The sequence below is a fragment of the Artibeus jamaicensis genome, unplaced genomic scaffold, assembly GCF_021234435.1.
Source record: "Artibeus jamaicensis isolate MK-2021 breed Jamaican fruit bat unplaced genomic scaffold, CSHL_Jam_final contig_777, whole genome shotgun sequence".
Lineage (NCBI taxonomy): Eukaryota > Metazoa > Chordata > Mammalia > Chiroptera > Phyllostomidae > Artibeus > Artibeus jamaicensis.
In genome coordinates, this window is record NW_026521966.1 from 226,627 (window position 1) to 244,621 (window position 17,995).

General features: G+C 47.3%; 3 protein-coding genes across 3 annotated transcripts; 2 read left to right on the forward strand and 1 right to left on the reverse strand.

Moving 5' to 3' along the window:
* Positions 1–3,969: 3,969 nt before the first annotated feature.
* TM4SF5 (transmembrane 4 L six family member 5) lies at positions 3,970–9,933 on the forward strand. The gene is made up of 5 exons (XM_037137106.2): positions 3,970–4,323; positions 8,792–8,872; positions 9,229–9,368; positions 9,578–9,761; positions 9,839–9,933. Exons 1-5 carry the CDS (start codon positions 4,147–4,149, stop codon positions 9,851–9,853), a joined length of 597 nt encoding a protein of 198 aa, XP_036993001.2. The 5' UTR covers positions 3,970–4,146; the 3' UTR covers positions 9,854–9,933.
* Positions 9,934–10,695: 762 nt separating this feature from the next.
* Positions 10,696–13,815, reverse strand: VMO1 (vitelline membrane outer layer 1 homolog). The gene is given in 6 exon segments (XM_053672595.1): positions 10,696–10,916; positions 10,919–11,032; positions 11,035–11,067; positions 11,351–11,466; positions 12,258–12,482; positions 13,811–13,815. Coding segments are annotated over 6 exon segments (714 nt in total).
* A 616-nt stretch (positions 13,816–14,431) lies between these two features.
* On the forward strand, positions 14,432–17,624 carry GLTPD2 (glycolipid transfer protein domain containing 2). The gene is made up of 4 exons (XM_037137108.2): positions 14,432–14,618; positions 14,728–14,792; positions 15,044–15,207; positions 15,292–17,624. Exons 1-4 carry the CDS (start codon positions 14,513–14,515, stop codon positions 15,824–15,826), a joined length of 870 nt encoding a protein of 289 aa, XP_036993003.1. The 5' UTR covers positions 14,432–14,512; the 3' UTR covers positions 15,827–17,624.
* The last annotated feature ends 371 nt before the right edge of the window (positions 17,625–17,995 follow it).

Sequence of the window (17,995 nt, forward strand, 5' to 3'; positions counted from 1 at the left end):
CTACTCATTCCTAGACTGATCAGCTATGAACTAGATAATGAATTCTGTGTCGGCCAGCTATTGCTGTGGAACAACAAAAAAAAACCCACAAAGCCTTAGTGACACATAAATATTTCTCAAGAGTTCTGAGCACTTATTTTACTCATACATATATGGGTTGGTTAGAGGTCCCTGACAGGTTGGGATCTGATCTGAGCCTTTCCCTTGTATCTTTCACTTTCCTTTTACCAGTGGGCTAACTTGGGCATGTTCCTTCCATGGCAGTAATAGGGCACAAGATGTCAAGTAGCAATACACAATGCCCCTTAAGGCCTGATCTCAGAACTGGGATATTGTTGCTTCTGCCCACATTCCATTATGCCCATATGGTTGGAGGTACAGGCTACCTCTAGTGGGAGGGACAACAAAGTGTCATAGCAAAGGGCATGAAGGATTGAAGAACCGAAGCAAATAGTTCAATTTTTACCACAAGATCACACGGTCATATAGTCAAAAGCTATAAAGCTAATAAGAATGGCAAACCATCATTACAGACCTCCACAAAGGAAGTTACAGGAATGACGACAGTCTAAGGCTTCTCAGAGAGAGGGAAGGTAAGAAGTTAAAGGATGCTTTTGCAACACTTACAAGTATTCACTACCTGGATTTAAAATATGCCTCTGCCCTAACTGGTGTGGCTTAGTGGTTTGAGTACCAACCTATGAATCAAAGATCTCAAGTTTGATTCCCAATCAGGGCACATGTCTGGGTTGTGGGCCAGGTCCCCAGCTGGGGCATGCAAAAGGCAACTGGTTGATGTATCTCATAAATTGATGTTTCTCTTTGTCTCTCTTTTGTCCCTCCCTTCCCACTTCTCTAAAATACATAAATAAAATCTTTAAAATATGTCTTCTAAAACACAAGAGCATGTAAAAAAACAAAACAAAAACTCATGAGACAGAAAATTAATGAAATGAGATATAGAAACAACATGGAGCCCTGGCCAATGTTGTTAGAACATCGTCCTGCACATGGAAAGGCTGAAGATTCAATTCTCGGTCAGGGAGGTTTCTCTCTCACATCTCTCCCTGCCCCAACCTTTACTATTTCTCTAAAAGCGATGAAGAAATATCCTTGGGTGAGGATTTCAAAAAAACACATGGAGCTCCTACCTGGAGCAGAGCCCAGCTGCTCAGGATAATTACAGACGTGCAGCTCATCATCTTTGCTAATATGCTGTAAGTGTAGCTCTTCCTGCTTGTCTTCTTTATCTAACACTACATGGTTGTAGTTGTCAACAGTCCCAAGAAGCAGGAATAAAAGTGGCAATTTCTCCACCCCAGGGTTCCAGGACATAGCCTGAGGCAAAATGGAGGGTGTGAGGGGCCTTCACACTTCACTTCATCCCTTCTACCCATCAAACGTATAAAGCAACTACACCTAGATTTTTCCCCCCAAAAAATGTATTTCCTCAGAGTCTTCCTTAACCTTTAGGAACAAGAAGCTGCCACTGAGTAGGGCCCTGTATAGAAGCTGCTTTCTTTTCTACTTCCTCCCCCAGATATAAAAAGATAAATTTTTAGTGGACCCCCCAAAATGCAAATTTTTCAAAAATGCATTAAACAATCCAACAGAAGCAAATAAAATATCAGTCATTACAATAACTGTCTGCCAATCAGAGGCAGATAGTTGGGGGAGGTTCAATGTGTATTCAGGTATCCTCTGTTTCACAAATAAGAGAGAGGAACAGCTTCTCTCTCACAAATAGTAAAAATTCCTCTAAGGTTCCAGTATTCATTTTGAGGGGTAAGCTTTCCCCATTTTCCATGTCTCTCTCATTGAGTGGACTGCTTGGACAGGCTACAGCAGCAGCCACTGGCTGGATACCACTTTCTATGTGACACTGTCATCACATGCCTTCTGAAGTCCTGCAGCACTTCCTGCCGCCCTCATCTCTTTTGTGGTACTACCACATCCCATGTGGGCCTTCACTCTCCTTTGTGCTCCCATGGCCCCTATCTGAGCCTCATCTGTACAACTTGGAATCCCCGCAGTCTTCAGAGCAAAGCCTTGTCCACTGCAAGGGCTTAATGAATTAATCTGTATCAAAATAGACTCTATGTTTTAGCTGACAGAAATACAATTCAAACTAGTTCTCATAATCAAAACTTTCCAAGAGACTTCAGGCATAGCTGAATCTGCACATGCAGTTCACGTCATCAAGACTTAGTGTCTTTCCATCCTTTGATTATTCTTTCTTCTGGATTGACTTCACTCTCCCAACAGGCAATATGCTACCAGCAACTTCAGGGTCACAACAAAAACAGAACTTCTTTGACCCCAGATTGCCAACCACAAAAACCAGAAAGTGACTCTTGGGGGAGGGGCTGGGATCATGTGACCATCGCTGAGTCAAACACTATGGCCAAAGGATGGAATGCTCTATTAATCAGCTTCACTAGAGAGCCCACCCTGAGAGACAGGTGGTGGCTTCAACAGGAGGAGGGTTTAATAAACAAATATGGAGAAGAAATGAAAGAACAATGAATGTCCACTACCACCTTCTTAGTTTCTTTCCAGGAAACCTCCCTCCTGTGGCACTAATAGAAATTATAATGCCACTGTACATTTACTTAGTACATCCTAGTACAAAGTACAATACTTCTCACATTGTCTTATTTAATCCTCACAACAAGTCCATGAGCCAAGTGCCCCACTATACCCTTTATAAAGACATGACAACTGAGACTTAGAGAACTTAGTGAGGACCTCAACAGCATAAAAAAGATCCAGTCAGAAATGAAGGATACACTATTTGAAATTTAAAAAAAAAACATTTACAGGGAAACAACAGTAGAGTGGATGAAGCTGAGAATCAAATCAACTGTATGGAACATAAGGAAGCAAAAAACAACCCACCAGAACAACAAGAAATACAAAAAATAAAAAACCAAGGATAGTGTAAGCAGCCTCTGGGACAACTTCAAGCATTCCAACATTTGCATCATAAGGGTGCCAGAAGAAGAGAAAGAGCAAAGAATTGGAAATCTATTTGAAAAAATAATGAAAGAAAACTTCCACAAAAGACACATCATAATTAAAAGGCTAAAGGTTAAAGATAAAGAGAGAACCTTGAAAACAAGAGAAAAGGAGTTATTTACCTACAGAGGAGTTCCCATAAGACTGTCAGCTGACTTCTCAGAAGAAACTTTGCAGGCTAGAGGGGATTGGCAAGAGATATTCAAAGTCATGAGAAGAAGGGACCTACAGCCAAGATTGCTCTACCCAGCAAAGCTATCATTTAGAACAAAAGGGCAGATAAAGAGCTTTCCAGACAAGGAAAAGACTAAAGGAGTTCATTATCACCAAACCATTATTATATAAAATGTTAAAGAGACTTATTTAAGAAAAAGAAGATGATCAAAACTATGAACAATAAAGTGGCAATAAATACATATCTATCAACGATTGCATCTAAAAAACAAACTAAGCAAACAAGAACAACAGAGGCAGAATCATGAATATGGAGGGTGGTTTTTTTTTTCTTTTCTTTGGAGAGTGTTTTGATGGTTGCCAGATGGGAGGCAGGTGTGGAGGGGATGGGTGAAGAGGTGAGGAGATTAAGAAGCACAAATAAGTAGTTACAGAATAACCATGGAGATGTAAAGTACAGTGCAGGATATGGAGTACACAAAGAACTTATCTGCATGACCCATGGACATGAACAAAAGTGTGGGGACTGCCTGAGTGAATGGGGCTGCTGGGTAGAGGCGGGTAAAGGCGGAAAAATTGGGACAACTGTAATACTATAATCAATAAAATAAAATTAAAAAAAAAGAAATTAAGAGGCTTAAGTCACAAAACAGGTAAGCAACAACCAGATAGGCTGAGGAGAGGTGTGTGCAGAAAAAAGAGGAAGAACACACTGACCCATGGCAACTTCCTCTGTGTCAAGCTCCCTGACCTTCTCCACCACATCCTCCTCTTCACCTCACGACAAGCAGCCACTCCACCTCCTCTTTGCCTGTGTCTCCTGCTTTTCTCCCTCATCATTGATCTTGCTGGTCTGGTTTCTGCCACACCTCTTTCCTGACCTTTGCTCCTTGCTCCTGGCTTGTTTTCCTGTCTACCTAGCCTGGGGCTCACTTTCACTCACTGCCTGTCACCATGTGCACAGGGAAGTGTGCCCGCTTTGTGGGGCTCTCCCTCATCTCCCTCTCCCTGATCTGCATCTTGGCCAACACCCTCCTGCTGGTGCCTAATGGGGAGACCACTTGGACCAACTTTGACAACCTCAGCTTGCAAGTCTGGCTCATGGCTGGCTTCATCGGCGGGGGACTGATGGTGAGAAGGGTAGCAGGGAGCACAGGCTGGGGGACTGGGCACCACTCTAGGTGGTTCTGAACAGGAGGGAGAGGGAGAGAGGGAAAAGAACAGCTGCCTGGGAAGGGGTGGTGTGGTGCAGTGGAGATCTGTGGTCCCCTGAATCTGTTCCCGATCACTGATCACTGTGTGGACATGCTGGAGGGGCCCAAGAGTCCTGAGCTGAATGTTTAAGTGGAACAACAAGGAAGGGAGTCTCACTGCTCTAAGAAGCTTCCCTCATGGGAAGGGAGAATGTCCTACCTGCCCCTCTCCATCCCCACGGCTGAGCAGATGCTGGGAACACCTCCCTACAAGAGTTGAGAAAAAAGGAACAGCTGATTGTGTGAGAGGTTATCAGGGCAAGATAAGAATCATCTTGGAGGGTGGGGTGTTTGCCAATGTCTGGAGCCAGGGAGTAGTCACGGATTACTCAATCTACTTCCCAGTTTGATGTCACCCTCCCCAGCTTCCCTGTCTCTTCACATTTTTGGATGCTCCCCTCAGTGCTCAGAGCTAAGAATAAACTCAAACCTAGGTCAGAATAGTAGAAGAGGTACTCCCACGTCTTCCTGGAGACTACAATCTATCAGGAAAAGTGGGAGACCTGGAGACACCAATTACCCAGACTTCCTAACTCCCATCCTCCAACTGCCTCTCCATTTAGAAAAACTTATGGAAGGTCTAGTTAGTTTAACATCTTCATAGGATAAAGACAAAAGATCTACCCAGCACAGTTCCACACTTTTCAGGAGAGCCGATTGATAAAATTCTCTGAGAGAGGTCTCCTCTTCATCTCTTTCATAGGTCCTACCTTCTCTCCTTTATCCAACAATCTCCCCTTATCCTCTGGAATCTTTTCTCCTACTCCCCTCCCACCTGGATTCATAGCTGTTGGACTCTGTCCTTCTGACCATAACTCTGCCCGATATGTCACACTCGTCCCAGGCCTACACAGTCACATCATGCCTTTCTCCAGCATAAACCACCCCCACCTCCCTACAATGTTAGATTGTAGGGAGAGTACAGTGTAGGCTACTGGTTAGCAGCCTGCTTCAGGGGAGATCCCTGAGGATGTCCTCTCAGCGTGCTCATTCCCAGCTGCCTCCCTCCCATCTCCATGCCCTGCGTCACTCTTAAGGCTTTTTTCAAACCTATTCACATGGTTTGAGGTATGCCCCAGGGACACAGACGAGGTTCTTGCTCTCCCTGATGCTGGTGTTCCTGCTGGGGAGACACAAAATATCAAAGAAGCAAGAATGTCCACCTCATTACCTTAGGTACATTACATTACCCTGGCTGTTGTGTGCCCATGACTAGACCAGTGCCTTACACTTAAGAAACACTTGAACAAAGTAAATAAATGATCAAGATGAGTCCAGGTAGAAGTAGGTATCATCAATAAAAAAAAACCAGTGACCTGGCTGGGGAGCTCAGTTGGTTAGAGCATCCTCCCAATATGCCAACGTTGTGGGTTGGATCCCTAGTCAGGGCACGTACAAAAATCAACCAATGAATGTATAAATAAGTGGGACAACAAATCAATGTTTCTCTTTCTCTTTCTTTCTCTCTCTCTAAATGCAATAAATAAGAAAAATTAAAAATAATTTAAAAAGTAGGGTGCTGGGATTAAGAGCTTCTAGGGCAAGGTTAGGGGCCACTTCTTACAGTGTTCTCAAGAAAGGCTTCAATGAAGCAATGTCTGAACTGAGACCCCTCCCCCCAAAAAAGAATCAGCATTGCAGACAAGGTGACTGACCAATACAAAGCCTAAGGCAGGAACAGGCTTGCATATCAGAGGATCACATAGGAGGTTAGTGCAGCTAAGGTTTAATGAGATGAGATCTTGGGTAGGTAGAAGCCAGAGCAGGTACACTTTTGAAAGCCACAGGAGAAATGTGAATTTTTTAATAAGTACAACAGAAAACTATTGAAGGACTTGCTACTTTTTTAGTGAACTTTTTAAACTTGCTTATGAACTTTTATTTAAGTCATACAGACAAATGCCCAGATCCTTAGTGTACAGCTTGGTGAATTTTTACAAAGGGAACATACCCACATATTCAGTACTCAGATCAAGATACAGGTCATTACCAGAATCCCAGATGTGCCTCCCACCAGACACCACCTGCCACTGACAAGAGTCCCAACTCTCCTAGTTTCTACTCCATAGATTAGGATTGCCTGTTTAGTACTTTATATAAATGGAATCATACAGTACAGGCATGTTTGTGTCTGGCTTCTTGAGCTCAGCATTATGTTTGTGAGGTTCATCTGTATTATTACATGTGGTCCATCGTATGAATATACCACAATTTAAATACTCTACTGTTGATTGACATTTGGATAGTTCCCAACTTGGTTTTATTACAAATAATGCTGCTATAAATATTCCTATAATTGTGCTTAGGTGAATAAATGTTGCATGTATACCTAGGAGTAAAACTGCTGGTTCTTAAGGTGTGCAAATATTCAGTGCTACTAGATATTACCAGAGTTTACTGAAGCTCTCACACTAAATTCATTTCCATTAGCAAAGTATGAGAGTTCCAATTGCTCAATACCCCATTGGATTTAAGAAGATCCCTCTGGTAGCTATGTGGGGAATGGACAGTAGGTGGTCAAGAGTGCATTCAGAAAGACCAGATGGAAGTCACTGCAGTTGTCCAGGAGAAATGATAATGGCTTGAACTAGGCCAGTGGCCATAGAGATGGAGAAGAGTAAGCAGACTTGAGCTATAAACTTAGCATTTCCTCCTGCATTTACAATTACCCATCTCTTTTCATTAAATGGGTATGTAGAGAGGGAAACAGAGAAGCTCAGATAACAACAACAAAAAAAGCACTTTGGCCAAAAAAAAAAAAAAAACCCACCTGAAATAGGTAGTTCATCCAAAATTGGGAAATTCAAAAGGCAGTCTAGGTGTCTTTGGATCCAGGAGCTTCCCAGTAAGTGCGCTAACCAGAGAGGCAAAGCCAGAGGGGTGAGAACTCGCCCCAGACCTGCCATGAAACATGGAGGAGGGGAGAGTATCTGGTGAAAAGTCCATTCAACTCTGCAGGTGTTTCTGTGAGACTGAGGTGGGTGATATAACCGAACTAAAACTTTCAGCCCCTCCCCTGGAGAAAAATAAAATGCTGCTTTGTGTGTTGTGAGTCAGACAAGGTGCACAGGGAGGCAAAGATCAAGACAGCTGTGGAATTCCAGAGATGGGAGGTAGGCAAAGAATCTGGCACGGTGCACCAAAGATAAGGCTGGAGCCAAGGTGAGGAGCCTCAAATGCCTTGCCAGAGTTGAGTTTTGATGGGCTACTCTTTGAGGAGACTCTAAAGGATGTGAGCATACAAAAGACTATTTGAAAGTTAAATTTAATCCGGGTGGTGACATGTAGGATGGAATGTAGAGTGACCTGGGGCAAGAGATACTACAGGACTCTAGTAGGGAGTCTGAAAATATCATCATCGTGGGAGGTGACTAGGGATTGACTGGGAAAGAAAAGAAAAAGAAAGAACAAATTCAAGAGCCATTGAAGAAAAAGTTGAGAGGATTGAGGTCTGGCTGAGCATAAAGGATTCAAGTTTTCCAGGCTGGGTGAATATCCAGGAGGATACCTCCACTGATGGAGACCAGAAAGTCAAAGGGAGATGATTTGGGGAAATAAATTGTGAGGACAGTATGAGGCTGGCTGAATGTGAGCTAAAACCAAGACATTCAAGTGATATCCTTTGGACAGTTAGATTTGAATCTGGAGGCATGACTTAGGAGGTGGCTATTGGCAGAGGGAGAAGCTGATGCCCTGGAGAGGATGGCTCTGTGAGGAATGCCACAGGGAGGAAGAAAGACAGAAAGGACCAGGACTGTGTCTTGGGGATCCTCACACTTCCCATCAGAGCCTCCGCCAACATGCTCCTACCCTTCACCATGATCCCAAACATTCCAACACCACTATCCCTTCCAGTTGCTGAGGGAATAGCTATTGAGCATTAACTCTGAGTTAGTCTTGACATCAAGTCGACCTGTTATTTCATTAAATCATGGGATCAGCCCTGGGAGATGGGCCATGAAGAACCATTTTACAGAGGACAAAACAGACCCTGAGAGATGAATCAGCTCATGGAGTGTGCAGTGCACAGGGGTTGACATTAAACCCAGGCCTCCTAGCTCCCATACATGTTAGCCTGATATCTAACAAGTACCAAGATTTATTGGGAATGCAATGATATTAGGCCCTACCCTTCTGGAGGCAGGCTACAATCCTGTCAAAGATAAGTAGGCACATAAATTTTGATTAATTGAGGAAAAGCTCCAGGAGAGGTACAGATAAGGTCTTCCTACAGTCGAAAGGGCTGAGGACCTCACACGCAGGTTCCAGGAGGAGGTAAGCACTGAGGCAAATAAGGTCTTGAGGATCTGGAGGAACTGCCCGTCACACTGACTCTTGTTCCACAGATACTGTGTCCAGGAATTGCAGCCGTTCGGGCGGGGGGCAAGGGCTGCTGCGGTGCAGGCTGCTGTGGAAATCGCTGCAGGGTAAGATCCAAATTAAGACGGCATTCGGGAATGATCTTTGACGAGGTCGACGAAGAGCCAACCTAAAGCCACGGCTCCCTATTCCCAGCTAAACTAGCTCCTCTGCAGAATCCTAGGATCCACCTCTGCCCCTCCTTCCCCGCATCCCATGTCCTGCGCCAATCTCAGGCCTCGATGGGCCTGACCAGAGGGGACTACAAGGCCCATGAACCTCGGCAGCCTCTGGCTCTCAGGGTTGTCCTAACTCCAAGCATTGGGGTTTGACTTTGACTGGGTGTGTGTCTCAGCGCGACTGGGGGGTGGGGGGGTTAGGGAAATGGCGCTTCCCCTCGCCTCTCCTTCCACTCTGCGTCCAGATGCTGCGTTCGGTCTTCTGCTCGGCACTCGGGGTGCTTGGTGCCATCTACTGTCTCTCAGTATCGGGAACCGCGCTCCGAATTGGGCCCAGATGCTCCACGGACGGCGCCGAATGGAACTACCCCTTCCGGGACACCTCGTAAGGCCGGCTTCCGCGCCCTCCGCGTCCCGCCCTGAGCCTCTCCGGAAGTGGACCCGGAAACCGGGCCGGACTCGCCTTCCACGTCCTCCGCCGCCGCGAGGCCGCGGGAGTCGTTCCCAACCCCCTCAGCGCGCGTGCGCGGACAGGGAACGGGGAGGGGGCTTTCCGCGGCGACCGTCTCTCACGTGACCTTGTGTGGTCCACAGAGGCTCTTACTTGCTAAACTATACCCAGTGGAGTTTGTGCAAAGAACCGCCGAATGTGGTCACCTGGAATGTGACGCTCTTCTCGCTGCTGGTGGCCGCCTCGTGCCTGGAGCTCCTGCTGTGTGGGCTGCAGGCGGTGAACGCGACTGTTGGTGTCTTCTGCGGCGACTGCAGGAAGAAGGAGGTGGGACGGAGTGCGGAGGAGCTTTAGGGGGAACCTACTTGCTCCCTGGCTGCATTCTCACATTCTCTTTTCCGCAGGGTGCCCCTCACTGAGGCTTCGCTGACCCCGCTGCTCACTGATGGACGCCCGCCTGGACGCCCCTGCCCTGGAATAAACTGTTTTGAGCTCTTTTGAGCGTCTCAGATTGTGCCCTATACTAGGAGCGTCCGAAGGCCTCCAGACACGCTGGGGCTTGGGGATCCCTTGTGTGGGACCCCTGCACCCCACTTATTTTCTTAGCAAATAGTTATTGAGCTATTAGCGTGCCCTGGAAATAAGTTAGTAAGACAGGCAGCTTCTGTGTTTTCAAATACTTTAACATTCCAGGGTGCAAGATGGGCAACTTTAAGAGGCAATTGATGATAAACAGTTTTTAAAAACACCTTGATAATGGGGTAGATATTGACTGGTGGAGGGTCTTTTTTAAGTAAGATAAATACGAGAAAGTGAAATTGGAGCTGACATCTAGTGACGGACTAACCATATGGGTCGCTGAGAGACTCCAGGCAGAGAGTACACCAAGGACAGAGACCATAAATGGGAATCAGTAAATAGAAAAGCCAGTGTTTGAGTTTTGTACTGGGGGCGGAGGAGGGAACTATGGAAAAGACATATTAACCAGTTAAGCTCTAGGAAAATGAAGCCTGAAGATGTTGTATCGCGTCACCTCTTAATTTTTTAGAAGTTCTTTAATCTGCCCGAGGTCACCGGTGGCTCTGAAGAGAAACAACCTAGGCACTTAATGGGGATGTGGTGACTGCAAACGCCCTCAGAAACCCAGGGACGTCCTGGACTTGTATGCAAAATTGTGTTTAAGAGCGTTTTTCTGGATTGTGTTTCCGTAACTTCAGTAACCTGAATTTCAGCCTGGCCCAAAGCTAGGTTAGGAGGAAGACTAGGAGGCACAGTTTCCTACCCCTAAAACGAGTGAGACCAAAGCCAGGACAGAGAGAGAAGTGGGGCCGGGTAGAAGGCAGCGAAGGTGTCGACGGCGACAGCAGAAAAAATGCAGGTCGTTAACCATGGTGTCATCGAGGTGGCCTCTATGCAGCCCGATCTTGATCTGAAAGCCGCACATGCCTTTGGGTCATGGCTCACTCCAGTTTCCAAAGTCTCCCAGGCCAAACCAGGCCCTTACAGCTGTGCGCCATCTGAGCAGCGGAAGCGTGCGTTGTTTGCAGGGGTCATGGGTGTCTTCACGAGAAAGGAGAAAGCCACAAAGAAGTGACCTTTGGACACCACAGCGGTTTTCTCCATGTGCCCCACCCTTGAGGGAAAGGGAGACTTGCTGGCTCTGCGGGCGCCCCTCACCCTTCTCCCTCCCGACCCAGTCCGTGGGACTTCCCAGCCACGTGCTACACAACCCCCCTGGGTTGGGTGTAATAACCCGACGTCCGCCGAAGTGCGGATGGGAGGTCTACCATCTACTCCCAGGTCTAAAGGGCCCCACAGCTCTGGAAGAAACTGCCAGCTGGGAGGGGGGTGTTTGTAACAGAGGATAAGGGCAAAGATAAGTGGATCCCTGTCCCAGGGGAATCATTGCCCCCCGCCCCCAGACTGGGACTCCACTACTAAGTGTCTCTCTGCTTTCCCATGGGTGCAGTGCAGCCTGATCCCATTCACTGCTGTGGGATCAGTTGCCAGGAGGGGCGCGGCGGGGGGGGGGGGGGATCCACCTGGGGAGAGAAAAGAGGGGTAAAGATGAGTCAGAAGACTACCAAACTAAGTTGTTTTTTTTGTTTTTTTTTACAAATAAGCGTTGAATACAGTCTTTTTCATTTATGACTGAATGAAATTAGTTGATGTTTTAAAAGTAAACTTGGTGAGCCCTGGCAGTTTAGCTGAGTTGGTTAGTCCTCCCAATATGCCCAGGTTGCAGGCTGATCCCCCCATCAGGGCACATTCAAGAAGCAACCAAAAAATGTATAGTAAGTGGAACGACAAATCGATGTTTCCCTCTCTTAGTCTTCCTTTCCCTCCCTCCTCCCTCCCTCCATCTGTCTCTCTCTCTCCCTCTTCCTTCCTCTCCCTTGTTCCCTTTCTCTCTCCTTTTAACATTAGTAAATAAAAATAAAATAAACTTGTGAGGCCAAAGCCTGTAGCTTCTGGAACTGTATGCCTTTAATAAACATTTAAAATATTAATAACTCATTTAAGAATGGGCCCTAGCTGGTGTGGCCCAGTGAGTTGAGCACTGTCCTGCAAACCAAAGGGTCGCCAGTCAATTCCCAGTCAGGGCACATGACCTGGGTTGCAGGCCAGGACCCCAGGCTGGGGTGGGGGGGGGACGGGGCACATAAGAAGCAACCACACATTGATGTTTCTCTCCATCTTTCTCCCTCCCTTCCCCTTTGTCTAAAAATAAATAAATAAATTTCAAAAAAATAAGAAAACTACCGCTCTCTTTTCTGGGATCTTGTGCATCTCTGCTTTCTTGAGACCTAGGTCTGAGCCCTCATCTTGATCAAGAACCCACTGGTGAGGAATCCATCAGGACACATCTCGTGCTAGGCCCAGTCGCCCCTGGGGACCCTGTTTGTCACCTAGATGACTTTAGTGTAGCTGCTGGAATCATCTGCTTGGTCATGTCTGTAGCATGTTGCCTACAGCAGCAGCAGCTTGGCTCCTGCACCTGGCTCTATCAGCTGTGGCCCTTTACGTGGATTTATAGTACCTCTACCCCTACAAGGGTTCCGATTGCAGAAGAACCACTAGGACTAAGCGACACCCAAAATGAAGCTGCTCCCAGAACCCAGAAAACCTGACTGCTCAGGGAGATGTAGGCTCCCCGCCCCAAAGGAGGGGCACCAGGGGCCGACAGGTTGGAATAACCACCACCTACTGAACATTTATTTACTTGTGGGCCCCAAATTGTGATTAGCCTTGTGCAATCCTGTTCTATTTAATCCTCACAATTTTAGGAGGTGGGAATTACCCTTCCTGTTTTGCAGATTTGGGAACTGGGGCTTGGAAATGGCAAGCAATTTATCTAAGGTCACAGTCAGCAAGCTGGGAAACATTTCAACACTGGGAAATGGGGAGCCCAAGGCTAGGGATGGACATGGAGGCTCCAGAATTCCAATGGACAGGATTGGTCTGAGACAAACTCAGGGACCTCCAAGGTGTGAGGGAGCATCAGAGTGAGATAGGGCAAGAATCCATGAACTGTGGGAGTCAGGGCCTTCTTAGCAATTGAGGTCCTGACTCCTTGAGAATCTGGGATACTCTTCCTCCTCCCAGAAGAAAATACGCACAGAGCTAGGAACAATTCTAAGTTTAGTACAGGAGATGGTGTTTTTTTGTTTTGTTGTTGTTTTTTGCTGCATCTTGTATCATTTCCCTGAATGTTTTTCCCCCATGGCCACCCGGTGGACTTCTGTGAAAACCAAAACCAAACAAAAAAGTTGGCCCAAATTTATCATGGGGAACACCATCCCTGATTTGCCTGTCCCTCATACATTCCTTTGTTTATTCAACATATAGTTACTTAACAATATTGTGTTTATGTCTAAGCAATATTCTAAGTGCTGTGAACAGAGCTGCAACCAAGAAAAACAAGGGTCCTGTCATCAGAATTCATGATCCAAACTGTAAATTCTCCAATGGACCCTGAGCTCCAGGAAGGCACTTTTTTGTCTTCTTGGGGCCTAATGGGAGCCTGGCATGTGGAAGTAGTTAATAAAAGTTGGTTTGATAAATAATTGAGGACCGACCTGGAGTTTAAAAAATTAAAACACAAAAAACGGAAGGCCATAAAGCCCAAAGTATATAATCAAGATTTCATGCATCCAGATCAAGACAAGGTCCCCGGGATAAGAATTTAGCAGTGAGTGTTCCCTGGATCCCAGGTGCCCCATGCTTGAACTTAATTGGTAAGATTTATGAGCAATTGCGGTAAGCTTTTCCATTTAGTGTTTGCACATACATTGTCATTTAATCCTCGCAAAGTACCTATTATTTTCCTCCACTTACAGTGGTAGGAACTCAAGTCGAGTTAATTTAGGACCCACACCATTACTTAGTGGGAGAGCTGGTTTTCACCCAGACTCCCTTCCCAATACCCAGGCAGCCTCTTACTACAACCTGGCCCTATAGGAAGGAAAATAGAGAGGTGTCATTGACACCAAATTCCCCAAACCCTCTCTTAAAATTTTAAAAAAATTATTGTTCAAGTAGTTTTCTCTTTTACTCCCATCCCAGCCCACCCCCCCCAGTGCTCCCCACCTCCCTCCCATTTCCACCTCCCTTAGTTGTTGTCCATGTGTCCTTTATCCTTCCTGTAAATCCTTCCCCTTTTCCCCCTGTAATTTCCTCCCTTCTCCCCTCTGGTCACTGTTATTTCAGTGTCTTTGGTTATATTTTGCTTGTTTATCTGTTTTGTTGTTTAGCTTCCTGCTAAAGGTGAGATCATATGGTATTTGTCTTTCAACACCTGGCTTATTTCACTCAGCATAATGCTTTCCAGTTCCACCCACGCTGTTGCAAAGGGTAGGAGCTCCTTCTTTCTGCTGCTTAGAATTCCAATGGAACCCTCTTAATCTGGTTTCTCTTGCTAGGGATGCTGCCCTCTGGGGCAAAGAGCAAAGGGGAGGGGGCCTTAGATTAATTATTAACCTTTGCCCCTCGGTGCACCCAGGCTTCTCTTCCTTCTTGGAGGCGGAGGGACAAGGACTAGGTAGGAGCACGTGACGGGGTGGTGGTCCCAGGCAGCTATGGGGGTCGCGCTGCCTCCACAGGTCTCCCGGCGCTGGTTCCGCCATACAATCCCTCTTGCCATCTTCGCGCTGCTACTTTTTTATCTCTGTGGTCGGAGCCTACGTGAGTGGCCTCTTCCCTCACCTCCCCTGGGGAGGAAGCCAGGAATCCAGGTCCTTGGGACCTAAGCTCCCTCTTCGAGTCCTCACCGCTCCGCCTTGCCTCTCCCCAGGTGCCCTCTCAGGCTGCCGATTAGGGACACTGCCCTGCATTGCCGAGGGACCGCCGCCTTTACAGGTATGTTCGGGGCAGGGCTGGGACCGGGAGCTCCAAGTAGGTCTCTGAACCGGGAGAAACGCAGTCAGCCTGACTTTGGTGAAAAGCTCCTCTTTCCAGTAACCTCCTTCCCCATAGCAGCTCAGAGTATGGCAGGAGGGACACCAGCTAGACCTTGGGAGTAATTTCTTTAGAGCTCGACTGGCTGCCTGGCGAGGTTGGCCCAACAGTCTAGGGGTTCTGCTCCCCCCCCCCAATGTCTACTCCCCCAGGTGCTGCAAGAGTCGGGATCCCTGGAAGCCCGGGATCAAGAGCCTCGGTGTCTGGGCCCCCAGGGGATACTGGGCCGCATGGTGAGGCCGTTCCGCGCTAGTCTGAACCCCGAAGGGGATGTGGAGTTGTCGCAGTACCTGGCGGGATGGAGGGAGTTAATCAAGTGAGTGGTCCCCCTTCCCCTAAACCGGTCCCCGCCCCCACATCGCCATTTAACCATTCCACTCTTCCGCCACCAAACACACAGGCTCCTAACTCCCCTCGGCTCCATCTTCGCCTTCGCCACCAGCGAGGCCTTCACCAAAGTAACAGCCCTCGAGGCTCGGGTGCACGGCCCAGAAGCCGCGCACTACACGTCGCTGGCGGCCATGGTAGCGTGGGAGCGGCGAGCGGGACTGCTGGAGCGGCCTGGGATCGGCCCTGGAGACCCGGCCAACTCCGGCTCACGAACGATGCTCTTGCTGCACCGCGCGCTACGCTGGTCCCAGCTCTGCCTCCACCGGGTGGCGACCGGCACGCTCGGAGGCCCGGGTGCCGGCGAGCAGTGCAGCGACGCCTACAACCTAGCCCTGGCCCCGCACCACCCCTGGCTGGTCCGTCAGGCCGTCCGCCTCGCATTCCTCTCCTTCCCGGGTCGCGGCCACCTGCTGCAGCTGGCTTGTCCGGGAACCAGAGAGGCGGCGGCGCGGGGCGCCGTGGTCCGCGCCGCGGGCGCCCTGGAGGACGTGTACAACCGGACCCAGTGCTTGCTGGGCGAGGCCGGCCTGCTCCACCTAGCGTAGGGCCGGCGGCGGCGCGACCCGCTACGTGGGCAGCGCCCGGGGGCGGGGCCAGCGGCGAAAGAGCTCCCGGCCCACCGTTCGCCACTGGCTTCCTGGGCCAGGGGGGCGGGCACCTGACAGCCCGCCTCTTCGTGACGACACTCGCTTAAAGGTGCTCCGCGGGTGGGGTGGGGGGGCTTTAGCTCCTCCCTCTGTCCGAAGTCCTCAGAAGAAAGCAGGAGCTGTGGGGAATAAAAACAATTCTTTGGTGGCCGTGGCTTAAGGGCGTTTTCTGTGATGTCAGCAGGCGCTTAAGGACATAGTAGTAAATGGTTGTGGGAAGATGTGTCATCCCTGTTCCCGGCATCCGAGAGACTCACACTCCCCTTGGCTATCTCAGCCACTTCTATGGCTTCCCTTGCCAACTACATGCCAAGTCTCCAGCCCAGGCCTTCCTCCTGAGCTCCAGCCCCATAAAGCCACATATATCCCGGACACCTCCACAGACACCGCAAATGCAACACGTCCAACTGGAATCCAATCGCCCCCATCCAAGAACTGCATCTCTTCTTGTGTTCTTTGTCTCTATGAATAAATGGCACCCTCTTCTGTCAACCACCCAAGCCTAAAACCAGTACATCATGCCTCACACCAAGCAGAAGCTCAGCTCAATAATGTATCTTAATTAAATTGCTTTTTGGCCGCCCCCATAACGATAGTGAATATGAAAGAGCTTAGCCATTTCATACACTGGTAACTCCCAAATTATAACTCCAACCACATTCCCCTGGACTCCAGAACCTTATCTATACACCTCTTCATTCCACACCCCCCTTGGATTTCAGCTAGACATAGCAAACTTGACCTGCCCAAAATTTCTGATACCCTCTTCTCCCAAAATCTTCCCTTTGTCTTTGCTATCTGAGTAAATGACAATCCCATTCCTCCAGGTCCTCACACTAAAACCTTGTAGTCATCTTGACTTTTTGTTTCTTTCATTGCACCCACAACCAATCCATAAGAATCTGACCATTTCTCACTATCTCCACTGCTACCACACTTGTGAGGCCAACTTTATCACCTAGATAATTGCAATAGCTTCCTAATTGTTTCTCAGTCCCATACGTTGCCTCCCTATAGTGTATGTTCAATAAAACAGCCAAAACGATTCTTTAAAATGTTGCTCACACTATGTCACTTCCCTGCTCAAAACCTTTCAATGGCTTCCTATTGTACTGAGATGAAAAACATTTTTATTTAAGCAGGAAATTTTCTGTACCATGTCTTCAGGTGAGAATGATGAAAAGCTTCATAAGGGTTCTACCTGATTTGACACTGCACTAGCCAAAATGACCTCCTCAATATTCACTAAACATGTCAGATTTGATTCTGCTCAGAACTTTTGCACCTGCTCTCCCCTCTGTCCATAATGCTCCCTCCCACCCCAATAAACAAATGACTTTATTCCTTATTAGCTTCTGGTCTTTAATCAAATGTCTCCTCAGTGAGACCTTTCCTGATTATTCTTTCTAAAATTTCAACACACACACACACACGTACGCACACATTCCCTATCTCCCTTCCTTACTCTATTTTTCTTCTTATACAGTTCACTATTGTAATTATTTGTTTTGTTGTCTCACCCAATATATGTAAATTCCATGGGGCTAGAAGTTTCTGTTTTGTTTCCTGATTTACCTCCAATGCCTCAAACAGTGCTTGGTATCTAGTAGACATTTAGTAGTTTCTTGTCCAATGAATGTATGAACACTAAAAATAGCTCAGACGGCCAGAGCCAAGAGAATCAAAAAGCAGAGGGTTGCACAATACTGTAAATTTACTTGGTGTCACTAGATTGTACACCAAAAATGGTTAAATACTAAATTTTATGCTATATTATTTACAATTTACTACAATAAAAATTTAAAAAGTAAAAAGGAGGCTTGATTCTGGTCACAATGGACAGGAGCAAGTTCATAAAGGGCCTTATAAACTATTTTACAGAGATGGGATTTTATCTCAAGCATTAATTTTAAGCAGAGTGTTGTGTGGATTATAGACTCAGTTCAAAAAATCAGCTCTAGCTGGAGTATGTAGGAAAAGCATGGCAGAGTCATAGGAGAACCACTCCACAAAATAACAGCAAAATACACATTCTTCTTAACTGCCCCTGTGACATTCTCCAGGACA